Below are 12471 nucleotides of genomic sequence, written 5' to 3'. Positions count from 1 at the left end.
TCTATATTTGGCCCAGTTAAAGAGACCTAAACAAGCCATTGCAGCTTGCCAGTATTTTCTACTTGTGAACCATATTATGATTGGTTGTAAGGATGTGATGCCGTTCCTTCCAAGCTCCTCCCACATGAGGTGACAGGATTAGAAGAATAAGTAGAGCCTGATTAGTTTTTAGCAGCCTTGTGCAAAATGGTTCTGGAGAGACAAACAAAAACGCATGGAGTCTGACATACTACTGTGAGTAATGTGATGTGTAGATATATTTTATACATTTTTTGTTTAATAACTACATATAAACCATAAGATGTTCTGCATTGTGCGTCTGCATATGTCTGTATACTCATCGATGTTGTTAATGATCATATGTGGTCGTGCAGAGGAAGTAGACTGAATATGATGTTTATTTCTTAACAAATTTAGAAACACTCTAAAATGATTTTTTTTGTTTGGTTCTAGATTAAGTTTATACTGCATTTATAATCCACACTAACATGTTGATGTCCTGTCTCTGTAGTCAAATATGCAGTTTAGAACTGACAGTTGTAGCAACAAATAATTATAAACTGTCAGTCAAACATTTACGTAGGAAAAAATTGTATAAACTTATTTTATGGTTCCAGACATAAAGAGTAACTGATAGGTGGGCTGTTGCAGTGCATTTGCTTGGTTAAAGGGGTCATGTGTTCAGAATGAGAACAGCGTAATTGACTCAGACTATTCTTTAAAGGCTTACAGGGCTGAACAGATGTCCAGTGATGGACCAAGCACTAAGATAACAAACCTCCCTACATCTCAGTCAGCTGTAAATTTAATTAGACTACTGTGTGTTTATACTCTGGACAGGGAGCTGCTCTGTGAAAATAACTAGGTTATCTTTGCATTCAAGAGCTTATTCTGCTAGTTGGCTCAAAAACAATGCCTAATCAGCTCTTTTACAGTGTTGTGATCTCTTAAAGCTGTGAAAATGTAGTACAGAAGTAATGCTGAAGTAAATAATACATTTTTAAATAAGTATTTAAAAATGTAAGTATTTTTTTATTAAATAATAAAGTAAAAGCAATATTAAAAATTATAAAATGCAATTTTATAATTGCAAAAACCAAAGTGAGACCAGCTCCTTCTCATAACCGATCCTGCATTTTATCATACTGTCTGATATATTATTTTTAAGCCACTTTAAACATTGCAGGTACAGTGTGGGTGGCAGAAATTCGAAGTCACTAATGAATCCTTAATTCTTGAGGTTAATGCTTGTGCGAGACACAACAGGTGGGGTTTTACATGTATTTACAGGCCATGCAGTGATTGAGTGTCCCGTTATCTGCTCTCAGGTACGAGTTAAGGAGACGATGGTGCTCTCCCTGGTGCTCTCCTCCTCAGGTCAACATGTTCAACCTCATGAGCAATTGCTGCAGCTGGGTCTCCAAACTCCAGCAACCCCTGAGGTACCAGTCAGCCAAGAAAATCCCACACAATTCTATGTTTTGTTCTTTGTTGATCAGAAGGGGACAGAAAAGGTTCTATATAGAACCTTAAAGGGTTCTGTCAGGCTCCTAAATTCTTTTAAGGGCTTCCATCATGGGATCATTTTATGGTTTTGAATAATTAAAGGTGCCATTGAATGAAAAATTGAATTTACCTCGGCATAGATGAATAAGAGTTCAGTACATGGAAAAGACATACAGTGAGTCTCAAACACTATTGTTTCCTACTTCTTATATAAATCTCATTTGTTTAAAAGACCTCCGAAAAAAAGGCGAATCTCAACATCACACCGACTGTTATGTAACAGTCGGGATCATTAATATATACGCCCCCAATATTTGCATATGCCAGCTCATGTTCAAACATTAGACAAGGGCAAAACGTCTGGATCTGTGCACAGCTGAATCATCAGACTAGGTAAGCTAGCAAGAATAGCGAAAAATGGCAGATGGAGCAATAATAACTGACATGATCCATGATAACATGATATTTTTAAATTGTCTTTTTAAATGTTTAGTTACCATGATGCTAATGTACTGTTAAATGTGGTTAAAGTTACCATCGTTTCTTACTGTATTTACGGAGACAAGAGCCGTCGCTATTTTCATTATTAAACACTTGCAGTCTGTATAATTCATAAACACAACTTCATTCTTTATAAATCTCTCCAACAGTGTGTAATTAGCTTTAGCCCGTTAGCCACAGAGCACAGCCTCAAACTCATTCAGAATCAAATGTAAACATCCAAATAAATACTATACTATACCTCAAAATGGATCTTTACAAAGTGTTCGTCATGCATGCATGAATGACGAACACTTTGTAAAGATCCATTTTGAGGGTTATATTAGCTGTGTGAACTATGTTTATGCTGGTTAAGGCAGTCGAGAGCTCGGGGGTGGGGGAGCGCGAGATTTAAAGGGGCCGCGCACTGAATTGGTGCATATATAATTATGGCTCAAAATAGGCAGTTAAAAAAATTAATAATAATAAAAAAAAATCTATGGGGCATTTTGAGCTGAAACTTCACAGACATGTTCAGGGGACACCTTAGACTTATATTACATCTATATTAAAACTGGTTCTAGGGCACCTACAGCTCATAAACATACTATAACACTAGAAAAAAATTGAAAGTAGTATGTATTCATTTAAGATACTTGTCCTATAGAAACTTTTTTTGGTATAAAGGGTCAAGAACATATACAGAGCTGAACTAAGCTTGTTTTAAATGTTTTATAGGAAGATCACAGTGTTAGTGGTTGGTTTGGACAAGGCTGGAAAAACATCTTGTGTCAGAGGGATGTTGAGAGGTAATTTTAATTGATGAAACATTATATTAGTGAGAGATTTGCAGATACTAATTTCACTGTCATTTGTTTAGTGCCCCCTGGAGATGCAGGTCCCACCCATGGATGTGTCCGCACTGAATTAAGGCTGGAGAACTACTTGGTTAACATGCTGGATATGGGTGGGGCTCCAGAGGTTCGGGGGTCCTGGAGAGAGCATTACGGTGAAGCTCACGGCATCATCTTTGTGGTGGATTCCAGTGACAGACAACGAATGAAAGAGGTCAAAGAAGCTCTAGTGGACTTGCTGAAGCATCCAAGAGTAGCAGGAAAACCTCTTCTTGTGTAAGATACCCCTGTTTAATGATTAAACTGTTCACTGTCACCCCCTTTTGAGCATGGATCTGGACTTAAAAATAGTTGTAATTCTTGAATGCTTTGGTATACAGACCAAAGGTTGGTCTCTTTTTACAGACACTCTGTGGATTATTGCAGATATTCCACTTTACACATTCTACTAACTAGAAGTAACTTTCCAACATGTCAACAACCAGTCAGATTTTTATTAGACTGTCTTCTTAAAGGGTTAGTTTACCCAACAATTTAACTTCTGTCATTAATTACTCACCTTCATGTCGTTCCAAACCAGTAATACCTTCGTTCATCCTAGAAACACAAATTAAGATATTTTTGATGAAATCCAAGGGTTTCTGAACTACACATAGGCAGCAACATCATTGCACCTTTTGAGGTGCAGAAAGTTAGTAAAGATATTGTTAAAATAGTCCATGTGACTACAGTGGTACAACCTTAAAGTAGGTGGTTCAACCAGAAAGTATTCTTGTTGCTTCATAACATTAAGGTTGAACCACTGTAGTCACCTGGACTATTTTCTGGACCTTAAAAGGTGCAATGACGTTGCTGCTAATGTGTGTTTCTGAAACCCTTGGATTTCATAAAAAAATATCTTAATTTGTGTTCCAAAGATGAATGAAGGTATTACTGGTTTGGGACGACATGAGAGTGAGTAATAAATGACAGAAATGTCATTATGTTCTTTTTTTCTGACAAAAGGCACCACTACAAACAATTCGGTTTTAAAATCAATATAAAATTCTGTTTTAACAAGGTACAAACTGCTGCCCTAACCCATCTTCAGTGTCTAATCAGTGACTCATTTCTCTATATCTCATAACAGGCTGGCCAATAAACAGGACAAAATGAATGCTCTGCTGGGAAATGAACTCATTGAAATTCTCTCCCTAGAGAAGCTTGTCAACCAGAGCCGGTCCCTTTGCCATATTGTGAGTACTGTAGACCAATAAAAATAAAAATCTGACATATGCAAAACATATGAAACCTTTAGGAAGTAATTATGTAGTAAGGAAACTGATAATATGTATTGTTGGATTGTAAATGTTAAAGTTTATAGCAACACCTTGACTAGTTATCAGTAGTTTTATTACCATATATTTTGTTGATCTCAATCAGGAGCCATGTTCTGCCTCAATGGACCTGCGTCGCTGGTCAGACAGGAAGACCCTGCGAGGTCTCAGATGGCTTCTGCGAGCCGTGTGCCTGGACTACCCAGACCTCTGTGCCCGTGTGATGAGAGATGGGAAGCGACCTTTAGGGCCAGAAGAAAAGGAAAGGAGAGGAAAAATAGAGAAGAGCCGGAACAAACCTAAAGAGGAGAGGTGAGGGCTGCTTTATTATATAAGATAAAATACACACACCACCTGTCAAAATTTGGGGTCAATACGATTTTTAAATGTTTTTGAAAGAAGTCTCTTATGCTCACCAAGGCTGCATTTATTTGATCAAAAATACAGTAAAAACTGTAATATTGTGAAATATTATAACAGTTTAAAAGAATTGATTTCTATTTTGATATATTTTCAAATGTAATTTATTCCTGTGATGGAAAAGCTGAATTTTAAGCATTACTTCATGATCCTTCAGAAATCAGTCTAATATATTGATTTGATGCTCAAGAAACATTTCTTATTATTATCAATGATTAAAACAGTCATGCTGCTTAATATTTTTGTGAAACTTTTGTTCCTTTCTGAAGTATTAATTGATTTAAAAATCGTACTGACCCAAAACTTTTTAACGGTAGTGTATATATGCTAATTTGTGTACAAATAATTAGATAAGATATACGTGTAATAAGATGCACATAACTAAACTTGTCTTGCAGAACACGGGCAAGCAAAACAGATATCCGTCAAGAACATCACAGTGAAACTGTAAGGAACAATGGGACTCTGCAACCAATCAAAAACATTCTAAATAAGGTAAAAATCTTTATCATGGAAATTTTAACAAATCTATACTGTTATATTACTCACTTCACTTATTGATTTACCCTTTGACATTTTAGGAGAACTCTTTAAAAAAGAAATTAGGCAAAAAGAAGAAAGTGAAGGTTAAAATTAAGAAGGAGAGTCCAAGCAGAGGAGTAAATGAAGAAGAGGTGGAGGAGACAGAAGGAAATGAAGCAGAACAGGAACACAGCAGCCAGAAAGAAAAAGCAAGCAGTGCATTGCTGCCACCAAAACGTGGAAAGCTGAAACGCAAAGCCAAAGTAAAAGAAGAGAACTTGGGTATACCAGAATCCCCCAACAGTGAGGTCTGCAAACCCTCTAGAGGTACTTGGTGTCAGCAACTCAATATGGAAGCTTATACACTCTTAAAAATAAAGGTTGTTTATCGGCATTGATGGTTCCATGAAGAATCTTTGACACCCATGAAACCTGTCCATTTGACAAAAGTTTCTTTATAGTGGAAATGGGTTCTTTAGATTATTAAAATGTTCTTCACACTAAGAAACTGGTTCTTTTAAGAACTGTTCTAAATGGTTCCCCCAACCAAAACCATTATTTTTAAGAGTGAATGTCCTTGTGAAATATAGCATCATATTCCCTCTCATGCTTTTTACCTACTTATTCACAGGAAAAGAGGAAAGAAAGAGAAAAAAGAAGACTGTTACAGTAAAACGAAAGAACAAGATAAACACAGAGGAAGTTCCCACTGCTTATGGACAGTCTGTTGATCTTTCAAATACTTTTGGTGAGCATCAGTGACCTCTAAACCACTATTCATTTTGATCAGGGCTGTTCTTGGGATGAATTTTGGCTTTGTGGGAGGAATTTTAAAACATGCATATGTTAACTTTTATACTTGTTGTAAATAATTGTTCTACACTGATTTTAAAACAATAAAACAAAGAAAAGAATTTGCTCAACACAGACAGCCCTGATCTGTAGAAATGTAGGAGACTAATTGAAAGCATTTAATTTGCCTGTTTCCTAATAGACCTTTACCGAAAAGCAATTTTGGCTCTCAAAGCCCGACAGGAACAGGACATTGTTTCGAGATAGTGAAGAAAAAGGATCATGGATGTTATCGCACAGATTGAAGAAATGGATGGCTAATGAACATGCTGAACCACGTATTGATGTTGTTTACCCACTGGATGATGAGCTGAGCCCATCTGCAAACTGCAAACTTTTGTAAAGACTTTTTGAGGTAAATTTTCATAAGAATATGTATAATTTGTATTGTATTAAAAGATTATTGAGAAATCACTGAGAATTAACTATTCAGGAAGTTCTGTTTTGAAGAAAGACTAGTCTTCCTATGAAGATGATAGTGTCCTAAAATACTTTCGTATTATTAAGATTTTTCATTGTGACCTAATCTAAGACAGTATCTGACGGTTTACCATGGTGTACATTGCAATGACTTATCTATAACTTATTTATTTACGAACGTGAGATGTGTTTTTTGAATAAGAAGTTGCCTACCCTTTTTTGTGAAATTTTATTTATTTGTACATGTACCTTTTTAAAAAATATGAATCCATTTCATTTTATCCAATTTGTACTTTTTATAGATGTGCGATGGTTTTATAAGGACAAAAAAAAAAAATGCATGATGGGATACTTATTTCTCAGAATAATCGTCCCTGAAGTTTTTCCACCAAATAAAAATGAAAAATAAAATCCTGAAGAAAACATTGTGTTATTTTGATATCTTATTCTAGCCAGTTTTGAACACATTGTGTTCTGGACATTTTGATGGGGTGAAGTCAGTGTCATCATCACATTGGTCTAAAACTTACTGTCTTTGCTCACATAGGGTATAACAACTGACTTTTTTTCTACCTTTTTATACTCATGGTGTTCCTGATCAAAATTGCCAAAAAGTCTACCCTAAAGTCAAGCTGTTCCAAACCAGTATGAATTTATTTATGACTTCCAACAGGACCCATCAACTGTTTGGTTACTGACATTCTTCAAAATATCTTCTTTTGTGTTGAGCAAAAGAAAGATATTCATACAGGTTTGAAACAACTTGAGGGTGAGTAAATAGAGTAACTCAGGGATGACGTGTTTTTGTAGGCCAACCCGGAAGTTAGCGGCGCACGGGTTCCCTCGACTGAAAGCCTATTCATTTTTCCCATAGACTTTTGGAAAATCGCAGAAAATAAGCTCTGTGTTTAACAAAGTGTTATGACACTTACACGTTTTGTCTATAAAGATAATCTTTACAAGTGAACACAACATTTATACATTTTGAAGCCTAAATAAAGTCGTCAGATATAAAAGGCTAACAGTAGGCTATAAACGGACTACAGCACACCATGGTCGCGGATCAACGTCGTCACCACCAAGCGTCCTCAAACTGTATCTAAAAAACAACTCTATTTAAAAACATGCTCGCTGATTATGATCTGTGCTGTGTATGAATACTTATCCACTTTTTCATGAGAAATGCTGTCCAAATGTCCCGTTTCTCATGATGACGTCTAAAGTCCCCGCCAAAGGAAGTAGTCCCTTTTAGGACTTTGTTAGCAACCGCCGTTTTTAAGACACAGTAAAGGTTTAAAAAAATCACACGCGGGTTATAACTGGTGTGTTTTATGTCATAGATCAAAACGTGAAAATATTTAGAGGCTTTGTTAACCACAGACCTTATTTCAAGGCGATTTATGAAAAACCCATTAAAAAAAAAACCATGGACTTCGGAGCGATGGAACCGGAAGCCTTAAAATGCTAACTCGCTTCCGGGTTTTGCCTACAAAAAATGCGTCATCCCTGAGGTACTCTATGATGACAGAATTTTCATTTTTGGGTGAAGTTACTATCCCTTTAAAAGCTTTTTTTTTTTTTTTTTTCACCAGTTAGCACGATGTTAAACAAGTAGGCTAGGCTAGCTGTTCTTGTTATCTGAAAAAAAAAAAAACCCACAAAAACAAACAAACAACAAAAATCAACTTGAAATATTTTTCGCTTAGGTAAAATAATGTCATATGCATTTTAAAAGGCATAAAACCATTATTAAGAAAGTATAAATACACAGTGACGTGATTTTCTATTTCTAATCAGGCACCATTCATAAAAAAGCTATCTAAACTAATTGAAATTTTTTGCTGAGGATATTTGGATCTACAAACCGAACATAATTGGTTTCTCATCGGAAGGTTTGCTGATGTTGAGAAGCACGGCTCGCACTCATGCTCGCACTGCAGTTGCTTTTGGCTTTATATCAGTGACATTGATCAACAACAGCGCCATCTAATGGTGCGTATTACTGCAGCGGAATGACATGCAGCCATATTTGACTGTATTCAAGCCCTTCCCCCCTTCAGCATCTTCAGCAGGACAGTGAAGAAAGCTGGAGCGGGACAACGGATGCCAATCGAAGGGAGACTTTACTGAAGATGGCCTCGCCAAGAACAGTAACCATTGTCGCCCTTTCCTTTGCACTGGGTCTCTTTTTCGTGTTCATGGGTACAATTAAACTCACACCAAGATTAAGCAAAGATGCATATAGTGAAATGGTAAGTGACCGTTGTTTAGCAGCACCCATAATAATGAGCAAATGAAGCTTCAGCTGGACGCAAACGGCTTTGTTTTAGGAGGGGGTGAGAATTTAATTGTCTGTTTATGCGTTTTCTATCAAATGTACGCTAGTGCTGTTGGTGCCTGCTTGTGTAATATAATTCTCATTCTTCGTATTGGCTATCGAGTTGAATAGAAATCAAACTGCAGTTAATTCTATCTATAATTTAAAATATACGAAATACATAATTAGATGCCTAATAATGAGTCGGATTGTGTAAAACAATTGAACAACATTGAACAGTGAATTATGTTCACAGCCGCAACATTGTTTCATTACCGCATAAATAGGTCAATTCTGACATCACAATGCGCATCATCTGTATGATAAATGGAGCAAACGCTTTCATGAACGTGGGATGATTGTTTTGTGATATCGTTCTAAAACAATTCTTTTGAAGCGTATAATGATAATGCAATGGCGGCGCTTTCCAGCAAATTCCATCTTCCATCTGCAGGTGCAGCAGCTGCTGTGCTGATGTCATTGACACATTTAAATATATGTAATTTTGTATTAAATAAATTAGTTCATCGTAGCAGTTCAGTGTAGTACAGTTGGGTTAATATTGAGCCTTAAAATAATAAGAAATCTAATCAAACGTTTGCATCCATTCAACACACACACACACACACACACACACACACACACACACACACACACACACACACACACACGTTTGTGTCACTATATTAAAGACATTGCATTGACTTCCATTGATTTTATATGAGGTTAATGATATTTTCTGTCACCTAACCCAATCCGTACCCCTAAACCTACCCATCACAGAAACGTGCAAAACACTAGATTTAAATAAAGACATGTTTTTGCAGATTATAAGCCAAAATAGTGATGATTAATCATTGATTAATCACATCCAAAATAAAAGTTTGTTTACATAATATATGGGTCAATGATTTGACAGGTCATTTTTTTTTTTTTTGTCCAAAGCCTTTAATAATAATATAATATTAATAAAAAACAAAGATATGACATCCAAAGTATGTAAGGTAGTACAACTAGATTTTTTTTTATTGAATCCAAAAGTATTTAATTATATTTTGCTACACTCTAAAAAATGCTGGGTTAAAAACAACCCAAGTTGGGTTGAAAATGGACAAACCCAGCAATTGGGTTGTTTTAACCCAGCAGTTGGGTTAAATGTTTGCCCAACCTGCTGGGTAGTTTTTTTTAACTCAACTATTGTTTAAAAATTACTGTATTGCTTAATTAAAATTAACCCAAAGTATGTTGGAAATGAACATTTATTAATGTTCAATGAATAATTATTAAACAATAAACATTTATTAAATTGCTTATTAATAAATTTATATTAATAAACTATTAAACTATTAAATTTATATTAATAAAATATTTAAGCTTATTAATAAACATTCACCTTTTGTCTATTGTTGCCTCTAATTGCATCTGGTTTTTAATTTACCAACTATTTTGGGTTCATTTTAAGCTAGCCATATAGCAATTTTTAAATAATAGTTGGTTTAAATAAAACTACCCAGCAGGTTGGGCAAACATTTAACCCAACTGCTGGGTTAAAACAACCCAATCGCTGGGTTTGTCCATTTTCAATCCAACTTGGATTGTTTTTAACCAAAAATTTTTTAGAGTGTATATATAAAGGTATTTTAAAGATTTTGAAGTTTCAAAATGTTATTCGGTTTAACCGTCCAAAGGCCAATATAGTGATTAAAATATCTTAAAATGTAATAAATGTATATATTTTTTTATTCTGGCATGATTTTATAACATCATATATTAACAGTACAAAATGGCATTAAAATTATGTGTAGAAATCGTTGATTTGTTATGAGAAAGAATATCCAGATAAATGAATCGCATTGATGTCATTCGGAGTAACCAATATAAAGGTACCATTTTGGATCAAGTCATGCGGTCAATATCATGTGACAGGATGTGACATCATTTAGACGCCTGCAAAGGACTGCATAGTCATGAAGCAAAGTACCTAACTCTCTCTTTTAACTATTTGAAAAATAGTTTTCACTTGCTTATATGCATGTCCCGAAACATCAGGTCATCCATGTTTCAGGTCAAACATGGAAAATGTTGTAATATTTTAAAAACTTGTACTAAATATAACATGCTTGATTGTCCTTGTGTTACATATTAGCCTGTTAGCATTGTTTGAAAATATTGCCATTCGGTATAACCAAAAGTGTCATTCGGTAAAACTAAATTTTGGTTAAACTGAATGACTTTTTTGGTGACAGATTTTGTCCATCTTATAAAAAATGTCAAATGCAGTGTTAATTGATTATAAAAACCACATAATCTCATTGTTGACACTTAATAAAAATTAATTAGTGTTTTTTACACTTTTAAAGAACTTATTCGTCAATGACCCTTATTCATACAAATATTTTTTAAATATATACGTGTATGTTATGTATGTATATACATAATAATTATTTACAGTGCACACACATATATAAACACAAACTTGTGTGTTGGATGTGATTCATTGTATGTATTTATCTTAGATATTGTTTTACATTCTTGACAGTATTGCATTTTAACTGCTTCTAAATTCCACGTTTATGTTCCTTTTCCAGAAAAGAGCATACAAGAGTTATGCCAAGGCCCTTCCAGCATTGAAAAAAATGGGCATTTCTTCTGTACTTCTACGCAAGATTATTGGTACTCTTGAGGTGGGATGTGGAATTGTTCTGACCCTTGTGCCAGGGAGACCAAAAGACGTGGCCAACTTTATTCTGCTACTGGTCATGCTAGCGGTCCTCTTCTTCCACCAGCTGGTTGGAGATCCTCTAAAACGCTATGCTCATGCCTTGGTATTTGGTATTTTGCTGACGTGTCGGCTGCTCATTGCCCGACAGGGTGAGGATCGACCTGAGAGGGAGGAGAGACGAGAAGAGCAGATCAATGCCCAGGAAAAGAACAAAGTCAAAGTTTCTTAGCTCCGCAATTTCACAAGAGCGCCGGGCAGCAGATCTGTGTTTCTCTGGTAGCAGAGAAGATGTTCGGAAAAAAGACAGTAGTCCCAAAAGGTGATTTATGTCCCACAGTTACATATCAGCAACCTGAAAATCGGTTCTTATGTTACCTTTACCTCATGCCTCACCTGTAAAACGTCTTATTTGAATCTAATCTAAATCTTCACCTCGGACAATCACCATTGTGGCAACTGTTTTGGCTGTGGTTTTGCAGCAAAAGATATAAACTGTTGTTCCCTGCTGAGTGTATTTATTAATATTCTTTTTTTTTTTTTTTTTTTTTTGCCCTGCATTGAACAATATCCTAAATGCCACTTTTAAGATTATACTGTGATACAGTTAACTTCAAATGTCAGCATTTTTTTTTGTGATGTTTTATTTACTTTTTGAATTACTGTACATACGTACTGTACAAAACCAGTTCTGTTTACATTTAGACTTTTTTTTTATTAAGAAAGGCTGTACATCATTTGTTAGAAGGTTACAATTTGCCCAATAAGTCAGATGGTAGACCTTTTCTGTAGCTTCAAAATCTTCAAAAATGAAAATTGTTTAACATGCAAGTTCTGCATATTATTTGTCTTACTGTAGCTGTTTCTGTTTATTTTACTTGTAAAGATTTTTCAGAAGTTTTGTCTCTTTGTTTTGATTTTCTAGTTTGACTCTTACAATACACAGTCCAATAAAAGTCTTATCCTTGGAATCTTCTGTTTCTTCTGAACATTTTTTACTATTTTCAGTACTAAAATGGATAAAATTGCTTTTGCGTCTTTCAGACCCCCCCCCATCTTTTGTAT

The 12471-nt window shown here is 35.2% G+C and overlaps 2 protein-coding genes across 2 annotated transcripts; both read left to right on the top strand.

The window, feature by feature from the left end:
• Positions 1 to 214: 214 nt before the first annotated feature.
• On the top strand, positions 215 to 6157 carry arl13a (ADP-ribosylation factor-like 13A). Its single transcript, XM_067401033.1, has 10 exons — positions 215 to 234; positions 1329 to 1442; positions 2725 to 2795; positions 2867 to 3116; positions 3970 to 4075; positions 4263 to 4468; positions 4975 to 5071; positions 5158 to 5425; positions 5730 to 5846; positions 6093 to 6157. Exons 1-10 carry the CDS (start codon positions 215 to 217, stop codon positions 6155 to 6157), a joined length of 1314 nt encoding a protein of 437 aa, XP_067257134.1.
• A 2345-nt stretch (positions 6158 to 8502) lies between these two features.
• tmem35 (transmembrane protein 35) lies at positions 8503 to 11638 on the top strand. The gene is made up of 2 exons (XM_067380953.1): positions 8503 to 8622; positions 11276 to 11638. The coding sequence occupies exons 1-2, from the start codon at positions 8503 to 8505 to the stop codon at positions 11636 to 11638; spliced, it is 483 nt and encodes a 160-aa protein (XP_067237054.1).
• Positions 11639 to 12471: the final 833 nt, after the last annotated feature.

Source organism: Chanodichthys erythropterus, chromosome 1 (genome assembly GCF_024489055.1).
Source record: "Chanodichthys erythropterus isolate Z2021 chromosome 1, ASM2448905v1, whole genome shotgun sequence".
Taxonomy (NCBI): Eukaryota; Metazoa; Chordata; class Actinopteri; order Cypriniformes; family Xenocyprididae; genus Chanodichthys; species Chanodichthys erythropterus.
This window is presented reverse-complemented; position numbering and strand designations above follow the sequence as displayed.